Genomic DNA, 23,473 nt, shown 5'->3' with positions numbered 1-23,473 from the left:
GAGATGGTGAAGGCTCTACACATCTCACCCTTAACTCATTAGTGAGGGAGATGGTGAAGGCTCTACACATCTCACCCTTAACTCATTAGTGAGGGAGATGGTGAAGGCTCTACTCATCTCACCCGTAACTCATTAGTGAGGGAGATGGTGAAGGCTCTACACATCTCACCCTTAACTCATTAGTGAGGGAGATGGTGAAGGTTCTATACATCTCACCCTTTACTCATTAGTGAGGGAGATGGTGAAGGCTCTACACATCTCACCCTTAACTCATTAGTGAGGGAGATGGTGAAGGCTCTACACATCTCACCCTTAACTCATTAGTGAGGGAGATGGAGAAGGCTACACATCTCACCCTTAACTCATTAGTGAGGGAGATGGTGAAGGCTCTACACATCTCACCCTTAACTCATTAGTGAGGGAGATGGAGAAGGCTACACATCTCACCCTTAACTCATTAGTGAGGGAGATGGTGAAGGCTCTACACATCTCACCCTTAACTCATTAGTGAGGGAGATGGTGAAGGCTCTACACATCTCACCCTTAACTCATTAGTGAGGGAGATGGTGAAGGCTACACATCTCACCCTCAACTCATTAGTGAGGGAGATGGTGAAGGCTCTACTCATCTCACCCGTAACTCATTAGTGAGGGAGATGGTGAAGGCTCTACACATCTCACCCTTAACTCATTAGTGAGGCAGATGGTGAAGGCTCTACACATCTCACCCTTAACTGATTAGTGAGGGAGATGGTGAAGGCTACACATCTCACCCTTAACTCATTAGTGAGGGAGATGGTGAAGGTTCTACACATCTCACCCTCAACTCATTAGTGAGGGAGATGGTGAAGGCTACACATCTCACCCTTAACTCATTAGTGAGGGAGATGGTGAAGGCTCTACACATCTCACCCTTAACTCATTAGTGAGGGAAATGGTGAAGGTTCTACACATCTCACCCTTAACTCATTAGTGAGGGAGATGGTGAAGGTTCTATACATCTCACCCTTAACTCATTAGTGAGGGAGATGGTGAAGGCTCTACACATCTCACCCTTAACTCATTAGTGAGGGAGATGGAGAAGGCTCTACACATCTCACCCTCAACTCATTAGTGAGGGAGATGGTGAAGGCTCTACACATCTCACCCTTAACTCATTAGTGAGGGAGATGGTGAAGGCTACACATCTCACCCTTAACTCATTAGTGAGGGAGATGGTGAAGGCTAAACATCTCACCCTCAACTCATTAGTGAGGGAGATGGTGAAGGCTCTACACATCTCACCCTTAACTCATTAGTGAGGGAGATGGTGAAGGCTCTACACATCTCACCCGTAACTCATTAGTGAGGGAGATGGTGAAGGCTCTACACATCTCACCCTTAACTCATTAGTGAGGGAGATGGTGAAGGCTACACATCTCACCCGTAACTCATTAGTGAGGGAGATGGTGAAGGCTCTACACATCTCACCCTTAACTCATTAGTGAGGGAGATGGTGAAGGCTACACATCTCACCCTTAAATCATTAGTGAGGGAGATGGTGAAGGCTCTACACATCTCACCCTCAACTCATTAGTGAGGGAGATGGAGAAGGCTCTACACATCTCACCCTTAACTCATTAGTGAGGGAGATGGAGAAGGTTCTATACATCTCACCCTTAACTCATTAGTGAGGGAGATGGAGAAGGCTCTACACATCTCACCCTTAACTCATTAGTGAGGGAGATGGTGAAGGCTCTACACATCTCACCCTTAACTCATTAGTGAGGGAGATGGTGAAGGCTACACATCTCACCCTTAACTCATTAGTGAGGGAGATGGTGAAGGCTAAACATCTCACCCTCAACTCATTAGTGAGGGAGATGGTGAAGGCTCTACACATCTCACCCTTAACTCATTAGTGAGGGAGATGGTGAAGGCTCTACACATCTCACCCTTAACTCATTAGTGAGGGAGATGGAGAAGGCTACACATCTCACCCTTAACTCATTAGTGAGGGAGATGGTGAAGGTTCTACACATCTCACCCTTAACTCATTAGTGAGGGAGATGGTGAAGGTTCTACACATCTCACCCTTAACTCATTAGTGAGGGAGATGGTGAAGGCTCTACACATCTCACCCTTAACTCATTAGTGAGGGAGATGGAGAAGGCTACACATCTCACCCTTAACTCATTAGTGAGGGAGATGGAGAAGGCTACACATCTCACCCTTAACTCATTAGTGAGGGAGATGGTGAAGGCTACACATCTCACCCTTAACTCATTAGTGAGGGAGATGGTGAAGGCTACACATCTCACCCTTAACTCATTAGTGAGGGAGATGGTGAAGGCTCTACACATCTCACCCTTAACTCATTAGTGAGGGAGATGGTGAAGGCTCTACACATCGCTTTCGGACATTGTTTTCATCCTCAGGCGCAAGGTGGAGCTCAGCTGCCTTTGACTCAAAAAAGGTAACCAAGGTAACATTTTGGGGACTCATGTATCCATCTATTGGCCCTTTGAGTACATCAACATTTGCCAGTGGATTCAGCACCCGGCTGCTCACAGACTTGATCAGGCTAGCCAAGCTGTCAAGTAGCTTAAGAGGATCTACTGGCTCTCCCTCAAAAGCCTTGATGGCCAGCTGTACCTCACCCAGCACTGACTTCACAAAAGAAGTCAGATACAATATGTTTTGAGGATCACTGTACATGGAGTAGAAAACCCCTCAGCCATGTAGCAGTGTTCACTGGACTTGGTGACTGTGAAATGCAGCCTAAGCTCCCCCCGCTGGTCCAAAATGCGTGAAACCACGGGTTCAATGGAGAGCCTACGTGTGGCACACACCTTGGTTATCTGTAAAGGTTTCTCCCCACAGTTGACGTTCTCATATATGGCCTTGTAGGCTTCCCTGCGCTTTGGAGACACTGAAAACCAGTTCTAAGCCTCTCGTACCAAGTACTCCACACTACAGGGGATGGTGTCATTGGAAGCATGACTTACAGCGAGCTGCAGAGAGTGGCACACACAGCGAATAAGAACCAGATATTTGAGGCCATACTCCTCCTTCAGCACTTTATGGACCCCATTGTTAATCCCCGTCATAACAGAGGCATTGTCAGTCCCTATCCCCAGGAGTTTCTCTTTTTTTAAGACAACACTTCTCGAGGAAAGCCACAACAGCACAGGGCTATAGATTTGGCATCTCCTCCCTCCAACTCAACAAGCCCCAGAAATGTTGATACAATTGTCTGCTTGGTGTCACTAAAGTACCTTATCACAACCCCCAGGTACTTAGAAACACATCCGTGGACTCATCGAGGAGGAGGCTGAAACGCTGGTCACCCACATCTGCGACCAACTTTTTCAGAAAGTATGGTGCTAGAACACCATTAATCATTTCTGTGCACTTTGTCCTGTGCATTTTGAAGTGGGTAGCAGCAGTGGAGTCTGAGAAAGCAGCTCTACATGCTTCTCCAATGTGATCACATGCCAGCATGGAACAGTGTTCAGCGATAGCTAATGCCATGGTGGCCTCAGACTTTTTTGCAGAGTAAATCTTTTTAACCATAAATGGCAGCTTGTTTTGGGTGGAACTGTTATAAGGCTTTGCCTTTTGAGTATGTTTTTGAGTTGTTATGTGTTTTTTTACATCACTAAGTTTGGCGTAGAAATCAGCCTTTACAATACAGGCAGTATGCCCGTGGATCATCTCTTGTTTTTTAAATTATATGAGGAAAATATTCAATTTGATTTGGAATGTCAAGCCACACAAAATGATTTATATAATGAATATGAATTCATTAAATACCAAAATTAGTTAAAGAAAGTTGTGATGAATGAAAAAGTATACCAGTTTCATTTCAGGACCAATAAATTGACAGCTGTGCCCTGTAGATTGTAAAATAGTTGGGAATATATTTCTTCCATGTACCGATTCCATGGCACATGGTTTATGAACTGATACACAAAAATACTCGTAAATCAAAACATACACATTTTTCAATATAAATGATTATACGAAATTCTTGTAACCAATAGAATGTTATATATATGGGGGATACAAATCATCCCAGCTCTGCAGATTCTGCTGCGAATTACAGATTTGTGTTGGTACTGTCCATATGTAGCTTGTTTTTGGTCGCAGGTTCAGGAATGGCTGAAGAATTGCAACATTTACCTGAAGCTAACTCTGCAGATAGCAATACTGGGGGATTTAAAAAGTCATAGTCAATCGATCAATAAAATAATAATAATAATACTCGTATCAAAAACATTTATCTTTAATTTACAATATGTAGAAATTGTGAGACTAGAAAGGTTCAGAACTGTTGTGAAACATCACAGCACAGTTGAATAAATATATGGCGAATAGAAAACTGGATGGTCTTCAGAGATAGATGGGAGGGGGTTGAGGGGAGCTGAAGGGTGGGACTAAATTGTGTCTGTAAAATATATATATATATAGTATGTTTAATCAGGAAGTAGAAGTCTTGGTGTTGTTGTCCATTTGTTTACTCTAATTAGGTAGCAGGGTTAGGGGAACATAATAAAGGGAAATGTCTAAAACAATCTATATATTTTATATATTTACTAAATATATGTATGGGGGATTGGAAATGGTTCAAGCATTACATTGATGGAAACCACAATTTATCTGCCATATTAAAGCTGATCTATCCCTTAACAAAACATATATACATATATGCACCCTTTGTCACGATCGTCGTATGAGTGAGACCAAGGCTCATTGTGGTACATTTTCTTTTAATGAATGAACCCTTTAACAAAACTACAAAACCAACGAACGAAACGTGACGCTTATACAAATAGTGCAGACAGGCAACTACACATAGAACAAGATCCCACAAACACAAAAGGGAAATGGCTGCCTAAATATGATCCCCAATCAGAGACAACGATAAACAGCTGTCTCTGATTGGGAACCATATCAGGCCACCATAGACATACAAATACACCTAGATGACCCACCCAAGTCACTATCACACCCCAACCAACACAGAGAAAAAACAGCTTACTATGTTCAGGGCGTGACACCCTTATTCTAACATCGTTTAAATTGTTGTTGTTTTTCTCATCAATCTACACACAAATACATACCCCATAATGATGGAGCAAAAACTGTTTTTTTTACAAAATAAAAAATCTAATTAATTAATGAAATATCACATTTACATAACTATTCAGACCCTTTACTCAGTACTTTGTTGAAGCACCTTTGACAGCGATTACAGCCTCAAGTCTTCTTGGGTATGACGCTACAAGCTTGGCACACCTGTATTTGGCACTCCCATTCTTCTGTGCAGATCCTCTCAAGGTCTGTCAGGTTGGATGGGGAGCATCGCTGCACAGCTAATTTCAGGTCTTTCCAGAGAGGTTCGATCGGGTTTAAGTCCGGCCTCTGGCTGGGCCACTCAAGGACCTTCAGAAACTTATCTCGAAGCCACCCCTGCATTGTCTTGGCTGTGTACTTAGGGTCGTTGTCCTGTTGGAAGATGAACCTTTGTCTGAGAGGTCCTTAGCACCCTAGAGCAGGTTTTCATCAAGGATCTCTCTGTACTTTGCTCCATTCATCTCTAGGAAGAGTCTTGGTGGTTTCAAACTTCTTCCATTTAAGAATCATGGCGGCCACTGTGTTCTTGGGGACCTTCATTTTTTGGTACCCTTCCCTAGATCTGTGCCTCGACACAATCCTGTCTCGGAGCTCTACGGATAATTCCTTCAACCTCAAGGCTTGTTTTTTGCTCTGACATACACTGTCAACTGTGGGACCTTATATAGACAGGTGTGTGCTTTTCCAAATCATGTACAATCAATTGAATTTACTACAGGTGGACTCCAATTAAGTTCGGGCTCCCGAGTGCTAGAGGTGTCACTACAGACCCTGGTTCGATTCCAGGCTGTATCACTACTGGCCGTGATTGGGAGTCCCATAGGGCGACGCACAATTGGCCCAGCATCGTCCAGGTTAGAGTTTGGGCGGGGTAGGCCGTCACTGTAAAATAAGAATTTGTTCTTAACTGACTTGCCCAGTTAAATAAAGGTTAAATATAAATAAATAAACTTACCTATTGTTCACCTAATACCTTTTTTGCACTATTGGTTAGAACCTGTAAGTAAGCATTTGACTGTAAGGTCTACTACACCTGTTTTATTTGATTTGATTTGCACCATTTGTTTTGTTGGTAGGCTCCAACAGCCATAATAGCCTATGGGCTAGTGTCTAAAACTGTACACAAAATTGCACAAAAATTCTGACAAATGTTCAAGTTTCAGCTCACAAGATCGACACGTTTCCCATGTTGAGGGAACATTGTTTTGCAGGGCTCTACAGTGAGAGCATTACATTAGCGAATAAAAAAATAAAAATAGTTAAAAATCAAGTACGAGCTTCAAGTTAGGATTAGAAAAATGCTGCAGTAGCTGTAGTGTTTCTGCTGTTTTGTTTCCTAGCTGCTAATTACACAAAGAGAAACAGGAATCCCAGATCCCACAGCAACACTGACGGTCGGGACGCTGTGCGTTTTGAGTGAAATGTTGATAGATTCATTTGTTTGGAGGTGCTGCGTACAGGCATATAAACGGGTCTAATTTACTCGACAGTCTACAAAGTGAGACTTGTGTTTCTTGTGTTTCTGGGGCTATTTACATTGTTTTGTTCACAAGCTCGGTTGTTTTTAAACGTTAGTTTGAGTCTGCTGCTTCAGCTGATAGCGAAGAAACACCCTAATCTCTCGCACGCACGCACACACACACACACACGCACACGCACACACACACGCACACGCGCACACACACACACGCACGCACGCACGCACACACACGCACACGCACACGCACACACACACGACAGGACTCCAGTGGCCCCGTTACCACAGTAACCTCCCGTCCTTAAAGGGCCAGCTGATCATTTTGTCTCTGATATTTTGGTTAGAACACCATAGAGTCGATTGACACATGGGTGCATCATTTAAAAAAATCCCCAACGAAATCTGTCAGTTTAAACTAGAGATATCTGGAGGGTCTCAATCCACCTCATCTGCCGATGTCGCACATCCGCGTCCGTGGTGACCGGTGACAGAGCCAGAGAGCGCTGTCTGTCAGACCATGAGACATCCCAAAATTGGTCTACTCACAAAATCAAGTGTCACGGGACTCATCTGACTCACACGTGTCACGGGACTCATCTGACTCACAAGTGTCACAGGACTAATCTGACTCACAAGTGTCACGGGACTAATCTGAAGGTAACCGGTACTGAGACTAATCTGAAGGTAACCGGTACTGAGACCAATCTGAAGGTAACCGGTACTGGGACTAATCTGAAGGTAACCGGTACTGAGACTAATCTGAAGGTAACCGGTACTGGGACTAATCTGAAGGTAACCGGTACTGGGACTCATCTGATGGTAACCGGTACTGGGACTCATCTGATGGTAACCGGTACTGACACTAATCTGAAGGTAACCGGTACTGGGACTAATCTGAAGGTACCTGGTACTGGGACTAATCTGATGGTAACCGGTACTGGGACTCATCTGAAGGTAACCGGTACTGGGACTCATCTGAACCGGTACTGGGACTAATCTGAAGGTAACCGGTACTGGGACTAATCTGAAGGTAACCGGTACTGAGACTAATCTGAAGGTAACCGGTACTGGGACTAATCTGATGGTAACCGGTACTGGGACTCATCTGAAGGTACCCGGTACTGGGACTAATCTGAAGGTAACCGGTACTGGGACTAATCTGAAGGTAACCGGTACTGGGACTAATCTGAAGGTAACCGGTACTGGGACTAATCTGAAGGTAACCGGTACTGGGACTAATCTGAAGGTAACCGGTACTGGGACTAATCTGAACCGGTAACCGGTACTGAGACTAATCTGAAGGTAACCGGTACTGGGACTAATCTGAACCGGTAACCGGTACTGGGACTAATCTGAAGGTAACCGGTACTGAGACTAATCTGAACCGGTACTGGGACTAATCTGAAGGTAACCGGTACTGGGACTAATCTGAAGGTAACCGGTACTGGGACTAATCTGAAGGTAACCGGTACTGAGACTAATCTGAAGGTAACCGGTACTGAGACTAATCTGAACCGGTACTGAGACTAATCTGAAGGTAACCGGTACTGGGACTAATCTGAACCGGTACTGGGACTAATCTGAAGGTAACCGGTACTGAGACTAATCTGAAGGTAACCGGTACTGAGACTAATCTGAACCGGTACTGAGACTAATCTGAAGGTAACCGGTACTGGGACTAATCTGAAGGTAACCGGTACTGGGACTAATCTGAAGGTAACCGGTACTGGGACTAATCTGAAGGTAACCGGTACTGGGACTCATCTGAAGGTAACCGGTACTGAGACTAATCTGAAGGTAACCGGTACTGGTATTAATCTGAAGGTAACCGGTACTGGGACTAATCTGAAGGTAACCGGTACTGGGACTAATCTGAAGGTAACCGGTACTGGGACTAATCTGAAGGTAACCGGTACTGGTATTAATCTGAAGGTAACCGGTACTGGGACTAATCTGAACCGGTACTGAGACTAATCTGAAGGTAACCGGTACTGGGACTAATCTGAACCGGTACTGAGACTAATCTGAAGGTAACCGGTACTGGGACTAATCTGAAGGTAACCGGTACTGGGACTCATCTGAAGGTAACCGGTACTGAGACTAATCTGAAGGTAACCGGTACTGAGACTAATCTGAAGGTAACCGGTACTGGGACTAATCTGAAGGTAACCGGTACTGGGACTAATCTGAAGGTAACCGGTACTGGGACTAATCTGAAGGTAACCGGTACTGGTATTAATCTGAAGGTAACCGGTACTGGGACTAATCTGAACCGGTACTGAGACTAATCTGAAGGTAACCGGTACTGGTATTAATCTGAAGGTAACCGGTACTGGGACTAATCTGAACCGGTACTGAGACTAATCTGAAGGTAACCGGTACTGGGACTAATCTGAACCGGTACTGAGACTAATCTGAAGGTAACCGGTACTGGGACTAATCTGAAGGTAACCGGTACTGGGACTAATCTGAAGGTAACCGGTACTGAGACTAATCTGAAGGTAACCGGTACTGAGACTAATCTGAAGGTAACCCGTACTGACACTAATCTGAAGGTAACCGGTACTGAGACTAATCTGAAGGTAACCGGTACTGACACTAATCTGAAGGTAACCGGTACTGAGACTAATCTGAAGGTAACCGGTACTGACACTAATCTGAAGGTAACCGGTACTGGGACTAATCTGAAGTTAACCGGTACTGGGACTAATCTGAAGGTAACCGGTACTGGGACTAATCTGAAGGTAACCGGTACTGGTATTAATCTGAAGGTAACCGGTACTGGGACTAATCTGAACCGGTACTGGGACTAATCTGAAGGTAACCGGTACTGGGATTAATCTGAAGGTAACCGGTACTGACACTAATCTGAAGGTAACCGGTACTGGGACTAATCTGAAGGTAACCGGTACTGAGACTAATCTGAAGGTAACCGGTACTGAGACTAATCTGAAGGTAACCGGTACTGAGACTAATCTGAAGGTAACCGGTACTGACACTAATCTGAAGGTAACCGGTACTGACATTAATCTGAAGGTAACCGGTACTGAGACTAATCTGAAGGTAACCGGTACTGAGACTAATCTGAAGGTAACCGGTACTGGGACTAATCTGAACCGGTAACCGGTACTTGACACCCCTTCCCACACCGTCTAGCCCCATCCTCCCGCATCTCCATCTGACCCCGCCACCACCCCGACCCGGAGAAAGCATGCTTCCTGTCCCCCTCCCACCCATCCATCCCCTGAGTCTCCCCTTACCTTACCTCAATCCCCCTTCCTCCCCACAACAACCAGAGAATCCCCCCTCCTCCCCACAACAACCAGAGAACCCCCCCCCCTCTTCTCCCACAACAACCAGAGAACCACCCCCCCCTCCTCCCCACAACAACCAGAGAACCCCCCCCCCTCTTCTCCCACAACAACCAGAGAACCACCCCCCCTCCTCCCCACACCAACCAGAGAACCCCCCCCCCCTCTTCTCCCACATCAACCAGAGAACCACCCCCCCTCCTCCCCACAACAACCAGAGAACCACCCCCCCCCTCCCCACAACAACCAGAGAACCACCCCCCCCTCCTCCCCACAACAACCAGAGAACCCCCCCCCCTCTTCTCCCACAACAACCAGAGAACCACCCCCCCTCCTCCCCACAACAACCAGAGAACCCCCCCCCCCTCTTCTCCCACAACAACCAGAGAACCACCCCCCCTCCTCCCCACAACAACCAGAGAACCCCCCCCCCCCCCTCTTCTCCCACATCAACCAGAGAACCACCCCCCCTCCTCCCCACAACAACCAGAGAACCACCCCCCCCCTCCTCCCCACAACAACCAGAGAACCCCCCCCCCCCCTCTTCTCCCACAACAACCAGAGAACCCCCCTCCTCTTCTCCCACAACAACCAGAGAACCCCCCCTCTTCTCCCACAACAACCAGAGAACCCCCCCTCTTCTCCCACAACAACCAGAGAAACCCCCCCCTCTTCTCCCACAACAACCAGAGAACCCACCCCCTCTTCTCCCACATCACCCAGATAACCCCCCTCCTCCCCCACAACAACCAGAGAACCCCCCCCCCTCCTCCCCACAACAACCAGAGAACCCCCCCCCCCTCTTCTCCCACAACAACCAGAGAACCCCCCCCCCTCTTCTCCCACAACAACCAGAGAACCCCCCCCCTCTTCTCCCACAACAACCAGAGAACCCCCCCCCTCTTCTCCCACAACAACCAGAGAACCCCCCCCCCCCCTCTTCTCCCACATCAACCAGATAACCCCCCCTCCTCCCCCACAACAACCAGAGAACCCCCCCTCTTCTCCCACATCAACCAGATAACCCCCCCTCCTCCCCCACAACAACCAGAGAACTCCCCCCCCCCTCTTCTTCCACATCAACCAGATAACCCCCCCCTCTTCTCCCACAACAACCAGAGAACCCCCCCCCCCCCCCCCCTCTCTTCTCCCACAACAACCAGAGAACCCCCCCCCCCCTCTTCTCCCACATCAACCAGATAACCCCCCCACCTCCCCCACAACAACCAGAGAACCCCCCCCCCCTCCTTCCCTGTGGGCCTGAAAGCAAAGAATGGAAATGAAAGTATAATTAAATATTGATAATTGGTTTGAATGTGTTTGGGGCTTTAGTATGTATTCGTCCAAGCCTCAATTGTTTCTTAACTAGCACCAATGATTCTTGCTGTCGATAATTCTAATGATATAACTTCTGACAGCAGCTGTATCCACTGGTTGAAGGCTGAGAGAGTGAGGTGGCAGCCATCTTAGAGCCCCCTCAAAACAAATGTGCAGCAAGCAGTCGTCTTCTCTCATTGATTGAGAGGTTCAAGGGGCTATCATCATAAAGTAACATAATGGAATCATTTAATATTTACCTTCACGCTCTTTGAAAATCATTTTCTCACTTTGTCCCAAAAGCGTTTAACTGTAAGGCACTCCCATATCCTCTCTGAGTGATTTAGGGGACTCAGAGAGCATTTGGAAGTTGGGGACAATTTCATTACAAGACGTTTCTTGTGACTTAGATAAAGTCTGTGAACAAATTTGAAATTAATAAATTGATGGTTCGGATTATGGGATGCAAAAGGACATTTTTTTTTTCTCCCATATTCTGGTCCAGTTAAAGAATGATTCAGTTACATTTAAATTAATTTGACATTTACGAATGTCCTTAAACCATTATTATCCATGATATCGCCAAGGATACAGATATCACATTCGGACCATGGGAGCGATGTGAAAGGCTGTCTTGTAAATCACAGGGCGTTATAGTTACATATTGTCTGGGCGTGTCATTCCGTTTCCCAGTTGCATCGTTTTTCAATGTTGTGCCAAATAGAGATAGTGGTGAGCAGTAATAGAACAAAGTGTGGGTTTACATAGTTTTTTTTAAATGTATTTTATTTAAACCTTTATTTAACTAGGCAAGTCGGTTAAGAACAAATTCTTATTTACAATGACGACCTACAGCGACCCAAACCCGGACGACGCTGGGCCAATTGCGCGCCACATTATGAGACACCCAATCACGGGCCAGATGTGATGCATCAAGGGATATATATATGAGTGGCGACCACCTCTTCCAATAGGAAATAGGAAACCCAATTTGTCTCTGTATTCTCAGCCAGGGAGTGTAAGTGTAATGTCTTAAACCAATTTAATAATCGGGCGAAATGTTAGAGCTTGGAAAAATACAATTTAATACAATTTAATACAATTTAAAATACAATTTAAAGTTTGGAACGGATAGCCCTGGAGTGTCTTTCCCTCTCTCTGTAAATGTGGTCGTTTAATCCGGGATCTCCATGTTCTTTGGATGATAATCTACCACTACGTACACAACCTGTACTGCTATTTCCATCGAAAACACATCCCTCTTTCATTGAGCAGCTCCTAACACCCACACACTTTCTCTCAACACTCCCTCTCTGCCTGTAGAGATGTGCCCTTGTCCCAGCCAGCTGTACCCCCCCCCCCCCCCCCCCCCCCACCCCCAGCCAAGAGGCCTTAGAGCTGTACTGTGTAGCTACTCTATACCCTTGTCCCAGTTCCCAGTTCACCTGGAAGGAGCAGTGGAACCCTGGGAGTGAATGATGAGGGGGCTGGCCTCTCTGCAGGCAGTCCACCTCCTCCTCACCTGTTGGCAGACGAGAGAGTCAGGGAAGAGTTAGGGATGTGACAGCGCCAAGACCTCTACGCCACGATGGTCTGCTTAACCCAGGCCTGCCAGAGTCATGGGCCCGTCATGCTAAATAGTGATCCCCCTCTACGCCACAATGGTCTGCTTAACCCAGGCCTGCCAGAGTCATGGGTCCGTCATGCTAAATAGTGATCCCCCTCTACGCCACAATGGTCTGCTTAACCCAGGCCTGCCAGAGTCATGGGTCCGTCATGCTAAATAGTGATCCCCCTCTGCGCCACGATGGCCTGCTTAACCCAGGCCTGCCAGAGTCATGGGCCCGTCATGCTAAATAGTGATCCCCCTCTACGCCACAATGGTCTGCTTAACCCAGGCCTGCCAGAGTCATGGGCCCGTCATGCTAAATAGTGATCCCCCTCTAATCATGTAAGAACAGGAGTGGTGATCTAGGATCTGTTTTCCCCTTTAGTTCATAATGAATGAGATTATATGGACAGCGTGGGACCTGATCCTAGATCATAATGAATGAGATTATATGGACAGCGTGGGACCTGATCCTAGTTCATAATGAATGCGATTATATGGACAGCGTGGGACCTGATCCTAGATCATAATGAATGAGATTATATGGACAGCGTGGGACCTGATCCTAGATCATAATGAATGAGATTATATGGACAGCGTGGGACCTGATCCTAGATCATAATGGATGAGATTATATGGACAGCGTGGGACCTGATCCTAGTTCATAATGAATGCGATTATATGGACAGCGTGGGACCTGATCCTAGATCATAATGAATGAGATTATATGGACAGCGTGGGACCTGATCCTAGATCATAATGGATGAGATTATATGGACAGCGTGGGACCTGATCCTAGATCATAATGAATGAGATTATATGGACAGCGTGGGACCTGATCCTAGATCATAATGGATGAGATTATATGGACAGCGTGGGACCTGATCCTAGATCATAATGAATGAGATTATATGGACAGCGTGGGACCTGATCCTAGATCATAATGAATGAGATTATATGGACAGCGTGGGACTTGATCCTAGATCATAATGAATGAGATTATATTGACAGCGTGGGACCTGATCCTAGATCATAATGAGTGAGATTATATGGACAGCGTGGGACCTGATCCTAGATCATAATGAATGAGATTATATGGACAGTGTGGGACCTGATCCTAGATCATAATGAGATTATATGGACAGCGTGGGACCTGATCCTAGATCATAATGAATGATATTATATTGACAGCTGATCCTAGTTCAGCTCTCCTACATACATCCCATGGTCTGGGAACAGTTTCACAAGGACTGAGAATAAATAAATAAAAATTAATAATAATAATAATAATAATAAATATTTTTCAGGTTTGATTGGTGTTCATTTTGATTTTGATGTGACAAGAATCTGAGAAACTTCTGATGCACTTTTCATATTCTTTGTTGTTAATTTAATAGAGTGTATAGTGTGTAGTGTATAGTGTATAGTGTGTAGTGTGTAGTGTATAGTGTGTAGTGTGTAGAAGCCTAGTAGCATACTGTAGTAGCCTAGTAGCCTATAGTAGCCTAGTAGTCTACTGTCATAGCCTGGTAGTCTAGTAGCCTATAGTAGCCTAGTAGTCTACTGTAGTAAGCCTGGTAGCCTAGTAGCCTATAGTAGCCTAGTAGTCTACTGTAGTAGCCTAGTAGCCTATACTAGCCTAGTAGTCTACTGTAGTAGCCTGGTAGCCTAGTAGCCTATAGTAGCCTAGTAGTCTACTGTAGTAGGCTGGTAGCTTATAGTAGCCTAGTGGTCTACTGTAGTAGCCTGGTAGCCCAGTAGCCTAGTAGTCTACTGTAGTAGCCTGGTAGCCTAGTAGCCTAGTAGTCTACTGTAGTAGCCTGGTAGCCTAGTAGTCTACTGTAGTAGCCTGGTAGCCTAGTAGTCTACTGTAGTAGCCTGGTAGCCTAGTAGTCTACTGTAGTAGCCTGGTAGCCTAGTAGTCAACTGTAGTAGCCTGGTAGCCTAGTAGCCTAGTAGTCTACTGTAGTAGCCTGGTAGCCTAGTAGTCTACTGTAGTAGCCTAGTAGTCTACTGTAGTAGCCTGGTAGCCTAGTAGCCTATAGTAGCCTAGTAGTCTACTGTAGTAGCCTGGTAGCCTAGTAGTCTACTGTAGTAACCTGGTAGCCTAGTAGCCTAGTAGTCTACTGTAGTAGCCTGGTAGCCTAGTAGCCTAGTAGTCTACTGTAGTAGTAGTAGTCTACTGTAGTAGCCTAGTAGCCTCATAGCCTAGTGGTCTACTGTAGTAGCCTGGTAGCCTATAGTAGCCTAGTAATCTACTGTAGTAGCCTGGTAGCCCAGTAGCCTAGTAGTCTACTGTAGTAGCCTGGTAGCCTAGTAGTCTACTGTAGTAGCCTGGTAGCCCAGTAGCCTTGAGCAGGACTATATGATGACTTATTCATAACAAAAAACGATATAATAATATATATATAAGAAGATGTGATAATGGAGTCTGCTACTTTTGACCAGGTCCATAGCAAATATAATGGTTATTAGACACAGAAATGAGGCTGCTTTATCCATCTCATATCAAACAACAACACGCAACCAAACTGCATATTCAACACACATACTCACAAACAAACACTCACACTCTCACACACTCTCCTCCTCTCCCCTCTCTCTTTTCTCATGTCCTTCCTTTCCCCTGCTCCTTGTGTCCTCCCTTCCTCCCTTCCTCCTCTCTCTTTTCTCATGTCCTTCCTTTCCCCTGCTCCTTGTGTCCTCCTTCCTCCCTTCCTCCTCTCTCTTTTCTCATGTCCTTCCTTTCCCCTGCTCCTTGTGTCCTCCCTTCCTCCCTTCCTCCTCTCTCTTTTCTCATGTCCTTCCTTTCCCCTGCTCCTTGTGTCCTCCCTTCCTCCTCTCTCTTTTCTCATGTCCTTCCTTTCCCCTGCTCCTTGTGTCCTCCCTTCCTCCCTTCCTCCTCTCTCTTTTCTCATGTCCTTCCTTTCCCCTGCTCATTGTGTCCTCCCTTCCTCCTCTCTCTTTTCTCGTGTCCTTCCCCTGCTCCTTGTGTCCTCCCTTCCTCCCTTCCTCCTCTCTCTTTTCTCGTGTCCTTTCCCCTGCTCCTTGTGTCCTCCCTTCCTCCATTCATCCTCTCTCTTTTCTCGTGTCCTTCCTTTCCCCTGCTCCTTGTGTCCTCCCTTCCTCCCTTCCTCCTCTCTCTTTTCTCATGTCCTTCCTTTCCCCTGCTCCTTGTGTCCTCCTTTCCTCCTCTCCCCTCTCTCTCCCTCATGCTCTGTCTTTCCAAGCACTGTTACTAGCTGAAGGTAAGTTGTATACTCTGTTTGGAGGGTCCTTCCCTGGGAGTGATGCATGCTGGTCTTGTTTGTGTCTGTACTAACATAAGATAATGTTAGCGATTATTAGAGATTGTTTGAAAATGGTAGAGAATCTTAGAAAATGTTAGAAACATTAGAGAATGTTAGTAAACGTTAGAGAATGTTAACAAATGTTAGATAATGTTACAGAGCGTTAGCGATTGTTATAGAATGCTAGATAATGTTAGAGAATGTTAGAGAACGTTAAGACCACATAAGATAATGTTAGAGAATGTTAGAGATTGTTTGAAAATGGTAGAGAATCTTAGAGAATGTTTGCAAACGTTAGAGAATGTTAGCAAACGTTAGAGAATGTTTGCAAACGTTAGAGAATGTTACAGAGCATTAGAGATTGTTATAGAATGCTAGATAATGTTAGAGGATGTTAGTGTTAGCGATTATTAGAGAATGTTAGAAAATGTTGGAAAATGTTAGAGAATGTTAGAGAATGTTAGAGATTGTTCGAAAATGGTAGATAATCTTAGAGAATGTTAGCAAATGTTAGAGAATGTTACAGAGAGTTAGAGATTGTTATAGAATGCTAGATAATGTTAGAGAACGTTAGAGAATGATAGAGAACATTAAGACCACATAAGAGAATGTTAGAGAATGTTAGAGAACGTTAAGACCCCATAAGAGAATGTTAGAGAATGTTAGAGAACGTTAGAGAATGTTAGAGAACGTTAAGACCCCATAAGAGAATGTTAGAGAATGTTAGAGAATGTTAGAGAATGTTAGAGAACATTAAGACCACATAAGAGAATGTTATAGAACATTAGAGAACATTAGAGAATGTTAGAGAACGTTAAGACCACATAAGAGAATGTTATAGAACATTAGAGAACGTTAGAGAATGTTAGAGAACGTTAAGACCACATAAGAGAATGTTAGAGAATGTTAGAGAATGTTAGAGAACATTAAGACCACATAAGAGAATGTTAGAGAATGTTAGAGAACGTTAAGACCCCATAAGAGAATGTTAGAGAATGTTAAGACAACTTAAGAGAATTTTAGAACCCAGAGTATTTTCCCTTCCAATGTTACAGCGTCCTCTCGTCTCTGCCCTCTCTCCTTCCTTCCCTCTCTTAATGATTGATTCATGGCCTAATCTGTAGATTAATTAATCATAAACCCATAAATGAGGTTCTCCTGTCAAGAGGAAGGAACAAACACTTGATAACCGTCAAGATAAAAAAACGCAGTTCAGAAATTAAAATGTTAATTACCACGGTGATGAATTCCAAAATAAATCTGGTTGAGTCAAGAATGCCATGGCATCATGCAGTGATGTATAGTGCAGGGAATACTGTGGTACACACACACTCACACACGCACACACACTACACGCACACACACAAACGCACACGCACACACTACACCCACACACTACACACACACACGCACACACACACACACACACAAACGCGCACACACACACACTACACGCACACACACACACACACACTACACACACACAGCGCAGGGAAATACCATGAAGTGCAGGGGAAGAGTTCTACAGGGAAATATGTGGATATTTATCACATGTTAAACACGAGGGGGCCATTTCAGGGCTAATGTGGGTACTGTCCTCTGTGGATAATTGCTCGGGATAACTTGTGTGTGTAGGTCTGTCTGTCTGTCTGTCTGTCTGTCTGTCTGTCTGTCTGTCTGTCTGTCATGCAAATAACTTCCATACGCTACTTCAGAGGGAGGGGTTTGATGTGTTATGACCAGGATCTATGTGTCTCTCTCTCTCTCTCTCTCTCTCTCTCTCTCTCTCTCTCTCTCTCTCTCTCTCTCTCTCTCTCTCTCTCTCTCTCTCTCTCTCTCTCTCTCTCTCTCTCTCTCTCTCTCTCTCTCTCTCTCTCTCTCTCTCTCTCTCTCTCTCTCTCTCTCTCTCTCTCTCTCTCTCTCTCTCTCTCTCTCTCTCTCTCTCTCTCTCTCTCTCTCTCTCTCTCTCTCTCTCTCTCTCTCTACTCTCCCTGTTTCTCTCACCCTCCCCTCTCCCTGTCTCTCTTCTCCCTGTCTCCCCTCCTCTCCTCTCCCTGTCTCCCCTCCACCCCTCCTCTCCTCCCCTCCCCCCTTCTCCCTGTCTCCCCTCCGCCCCTCCTCCCCTCCCCCTTCATCCCCTCCCCCTCCTCTCCTCTCCCTGTCTCCCCTCTGCCCCCCCCTCCCCTCCTCCCCTCCCCCCTCCGCTCCTCTCCCTGTCTCCCCTCCTCCCCTCCTCTCCTCCTCTCCTCTCCTCTCCCTGTCTCTCCTCTCCTCTCCCTGTCTCTCCTCTCCTTTCCTCTCCAAAGATGTCCCAAAGTTGTTGTCAGAGGAAGAGGAAGCTAGGCGGATTGCAGAGATGGCGAAACCAGTGCTGGGGGAACACTCCAAAATGGAGGTCATCATCGAGGAGTCCTATGAGTTCAAGGTACGGGACAGTCTGTCACTTCAATAGACAAACACACACACACACACACACACACACTCCACACACATACACGCACACACACACACACACACACACACACACACTCCACACAGCGAAACACTCTACCGATCATGTAAGGTTGAAGTGTGTTTTAATTCAGTTGATGTCACTGCCACCAGGTGGTGAATCATGTGAACTGCATGTCTTCATTCTGATAACGACCTCCTCTGAGTCTTCATAGGACTGTGTTTGTGACTGAGCATGTGTCCCAAAAGGCACCCTATTCCTTATATTTTATTATTGTTACTTATATTTTGGCTCTGGCCAAAAGTACTGCACTATATAGGGAATAGGGTGCCAGCTCTGGTTAAAAGTAGTGCACTATAATAGGGAATGGGGTGCCAGTTCTGGTTAAAAGTAGTGCACTATAATAGGGAATAGGGTGCCAGCTCTGGTTAAAAGTAGTGCACTATAATAGGGAATGGTGTGCCAGCTCTGGTTAAAAGTAGTGCACTATATAGGGAATAGGGTGCCAGTTCTGGTTAAAAGTAGTGCACTATAATAGGGAATAGGGTGCCAGCTCTGGCCAAAAGTACTGCACTATATAGGGAAAAAGTGTGTCACCTCAAGTTGAGAGAGCTAACACTGCAAATAGCACTGCCGCTGCGGTTGAGTACCGAAGGAAAGGCATTGTGGGTCGTCGTGGGGAAAGACTCATCGTCGTTGAAACATTTGTAAACAACTGATTGCAGTTCTGAGCCAACTTGGATACTAAGGAGATCCCGAGCCAACTTGGATACTAAGGAGATCCCGAGCCAACTTGGATACTAAGGAGATCCCGAGGGAAATCCACTAGTATCAACCCGAGAGGAACAAGATACTCCATCGTGGAAAGATCCGGCTATCTCACAAAATAACTTTAACCCAACAAAACAAAAGAGAGACGGATTAATCTACGGACACCTACCGTTGACGTAGAGGCTGGTACCCTTCCTGGAATCCATGCAACACTTGAAAAGTGTGAGGAGGGAGCAGAGTCGAGGGGGAGCTTGGAGTTCAGCCTGAGTAAAATTCACAGATATATATATATATTTATTTTTTTAATAGCTATATATAATACAAATGGAGGTGAGGGCGATGGAAATGCATTTGGCTGTTAATCTGCTTCTGTTCTGTGGGTGGCGCTGTGTGCTCTTTTCAGAGGATGGGGCGTGGTCTCTCCAGGGCCTTGGGGGTCAGGGGGGGTCGGGGGTGGTCTGCTTCTGTTCTGTGGGTGGCGCTGTGTGCTCTTTTCCAAGGATGGGTTCCCGGTCTCTCCAGGGCCTTGGGGGTCAGGGGGGGTCGGGGGTGGTCTGCTTCTGTTCTGTGGGTGGCGCTGTGTGCTCTTTTCCAAGGATGGGTTCCCGGTCTCTCCGGGGCCTTGGGGGTCAGGGGTGGAATAGTGGGAACAACCCAACTCGGGATGAGGAGGGCTTTTAGCGGGTGGAATAGTGGGGACAAATTGGAGGTTTTACTTAGTAGCAATGCAAATATCATAGCACAGCTAGATAGACACTCAATCATCATGTTACTTTTTAATGGTACGTTTACAAACATATATTTTGATAAATAGAATTGAAAGTTGTGTCTCATTATGGTGACATAAGTATAGCCAGTTAGAATTGTAATTAATGGCCTAGCAGATAATAAGAAAAGACGGTCAGTATTTACCTGGCTAAAGGAGAAGGATTATAATATCTACTGTTTACAGGAAACCCATTCAACAATTTTAGATGAAGTTTTGTGGAAAAAGGACTGGGGGGCGAAATATATTTATCCCATGGGCAAAGAAATTCAAAAGGGGTGATGGTTTTAATTAATAATAACTTTGATCCAAATGTGCAACTTGTCCAAACAGATCCTCAAGGTAGATGGATTATTTTAAATATGCTATTGGACAATAAACAGATATGGCTTATTAACCTATATGGTCCGAATAATGATGATCCAAGCTTCTTTGAAAATATATATAAGAATTTATCAACTCTACAAGCAACACTAGACTCTATTATTATGGTGGGAGATTATAATACGGTTTTAAATACCTCAATGGACCGTAAAGGAAATCACACTACAAACTATCACCCGCATGCACTTAAGGAAATCATGAATGTCATGGATATATTGGAATTAGTGGATATATGGAGACTTAAATACCCTGACCTAGTGAGATATACATGGCGGAGGCTTAATCAAGCTAGTCATCTTGACTACTTTCTTATGTTATTCTCTGTGGCACAAAAAGTTTAAAAAGTGTTGATAGGGGACAGAATGCGGTCGGATCATCACATAATTGGCATATAAATTACTCTTACAGAATTTCCACGTGAGCGAGGATATTGGAAATTTAATCAAAGCCTACTAGATACTAAATTGTTTATAACTAAGACGGAATCATTTATAACTGACTTTTTCAGACATAACATAGGTACAGCAGATCCCCTTATTGTATGGGACACTTTTAAATCTGCTTTTAGAGGCCATGCAATTCAGTACTCATCTATAAAACAAAAGCAATTTAGTTAAAAAAAGTCCATATTAACAAAGGAAATTGAAGGACTAACAGTACAGTTAGATAGCAATAAAAACGGTACCATAGAGGCACAGAATAAGTTAGAGGAAAAACAAAAAGAAATGGAGGAACTTATTCAAGAAAGACCCAGTGTAATATATTATAAAAATAAAGCGAACTGGATGGAATATGGGGAAAAATGCACCAAATTATTTTTCAATCTTCAACATAGAAATGCTACCAAAACATATTTATTGACACTTGTTACAAATGATGGAGTCACCAATGATTCACTGAATGATATTTTGAAAGAGGAAGTAAAGTACTTTAAGAATATGTTTTCGTTTCAGTCTCCTCCATCTCCACTAACTAAAACTAATTGTATGGATTTTTTCCCTATTAATAATGTAAAATTAGCATCTGTAGAGAAAGACTCATGTGAAGGCCAAATTACAGAGGAGGAACTACTTGATGCAATTAAAGACTTTAAGGCTGGGAAAACTCCAGGGCTGGATGAGATACCAGTGGAAGTATACACAACTCCAGGGCTGGATGAGATACCAGTGGAAGTATACACAACTCCAGGGCTGGATGAGATACCAGTGGAAGTATACACAACTCCAGGGCTGGATGAGATACCAGTGGAAGTATACACAACTCCAGGGCTGGATGAGATACCAGTGGAAGTATACACAACTCCAGGGCTGGATGAGATACCAGTGGAAGTATACACAACTCTTTTGATGTACTCAAAGGACCATTATTAGCATGTTTTAACAACTCCTATATAGATTATCAGACACGCAACAAGAAGGTGTGATTTCATTGTTACTGAAACAGGACCCAAGTGGTATATATAAAGATCCAGTCCATTAAAAAAATTGGAGGCCTAATACAATTAAGTGTTGTGATGAAATAATTATAGCTAGTTATGTATAGTAACCCTAGGTGTAAAATAGTAAATAATGGCTACATGTCAGAAAGTATTAAACTGTCAAGAGGAGTAAAACAAGGTTGTCCACTATCGGCATATCTATTTATTATTGCCATCTGTAACGGTCGTCGAAGTCGTTCTCCTCCTCAGACGAGGAGGAGGAGTAAGGGTTGGACCAAAACGCAGCGAGGTATGATGACACACTGAATTTATTAAACAAGACGAAACACTATGAACACTTGAACTACAAAACAATAAACGAAGTAGACAGACCTGAACTTACGAACTTACAATAATAACACGAAGAACGCACGAACAGGAACAGACTACAAACACGAACGAAAACGAAACAGTCCCGTGTGTTGCGACATACACAGACACGGAAGACAATCACCCACAAACAAACAGTGTGAACAGCCTACCTTTAAATGGTTCTCAATCAGAGGAAACGTCAAACACCTGTCCCTGATTGAGAACCATATAAGGCTGATTACCAATGAACCTAAACATAGAAACACATAACATAGAATGCCCACCCCAACTCATGCCCTGACCAACTAAACACATACAAAAACCACAGAAAACAGCTCAGGAACGTGACACCATCAAAATGTTAGCTGTTCAAATCTAACAATCTAACAATAATATTAAGGGATTAGAAATCCATGGCCTAAATACTAAGGTGTACGCTGATGATTCATGTTTTCTTTTAAAACCACAACCATTAGAATCCTTCCACAGCCCCATAGAGGATCTAGATACTTTTGCTAACCTCTCTGGATTAAAACCAAATTATGATAAGTGTACTATATTACATATTGGATTACTAAAAAATTCAACATTTACATTACCGTGTAGTTTACCAATAAAATGGTTTGATGGGGATGTGGACATACTCAGTATACATATCCCAAAAGAAAGAAATGATCTCACTCCATACATTTTTATAGAAAGTTAGCAAAAATAGATAAGATCTTGCTACCATGGAAAGGAAAATACCTGTCTATTTGTGGAAAAATCACCTTGATTAACTCTTTAGTCATATCACAGTTTACCTATTTGCTTATGGTTTTGCCTACACCTAGTGACCTGCTTTTTAAATTATACTAACAAAAAAAAGTCAATTTTATTTGGAATGGCAAGCTAGACAAAATTTAAAGGGCCTATTTATCCTCTCTGGGATCGCGGGACGCTTGCGTCCCAACAGCCTGTTAAAATGTAGAGCGCCAGATTCAAAAAAATGATATAAAATTAAACTTGATTAAATCACACATATAAGATACCAAATTAAAGCTACACTCGTTGTGAATCCAGCCAACATGTCAGATTTCAAAAAGGCTTTTCGGCGAAAGCATAAGATGCTATTATCTGATGATAGCCCAATGTAAACAAGAGAGTGTAGCCTATTTCAACCATGCTGGAGCTACTCAAAACGCAGAAAT

General features: G+C 44.4%; 1 protein-coding gene across 4 annotated transcripts in view; it reads left to right on the top strand.

The window, feature by feature from the left end:
- Nucleotides 1-23,473, top strand: part of slc8a3 (solute carrier family 8 member 3) — a 281,169-nt gene that overhangs the window by 232,391 nt on the left and 25,305 nt on the right. For 3 of the 4 annotated variants that reach the window (XM_055862473.1, XM_055862474.1, XM_055862472.1), the window contains exon 4: nucleotides 18,428-18,546. In XM_055862473.1, coding sequence (XP_055718448.1) covers nucleotides 18,428-18,546 — 119 coding nt within the window. Of the gene's footprint in view, nucleotides 1-12,666; nucleotides 16,080-18,427; nucleotides 18,547-23,473 lie in introns of those variants that run through there. The other variant, XM_055862476.1, reaches the window with a different exon arrangement.

This window comes from Salvelinus fontinalis, chromosome 15, assembly GCF_029448725.1.
Source record: "Salvelinus fontinalis isolate EN_2023a chromosome 15, ASM2944872v1, whole genome shotgun sequence".
Classification (NCBI taxonomy): Eukaryota; Metazoa; Chordata; class Actinopteri; order Salmoniformes; family Salmonidae; genus Salvelinus; species Salvelinus fontinalis.
The sequence above is the reverse complement of the archived record's forward strand: the minus strand, read 5'-3'. Positions and strand labels throughout refer to the sequence as shown.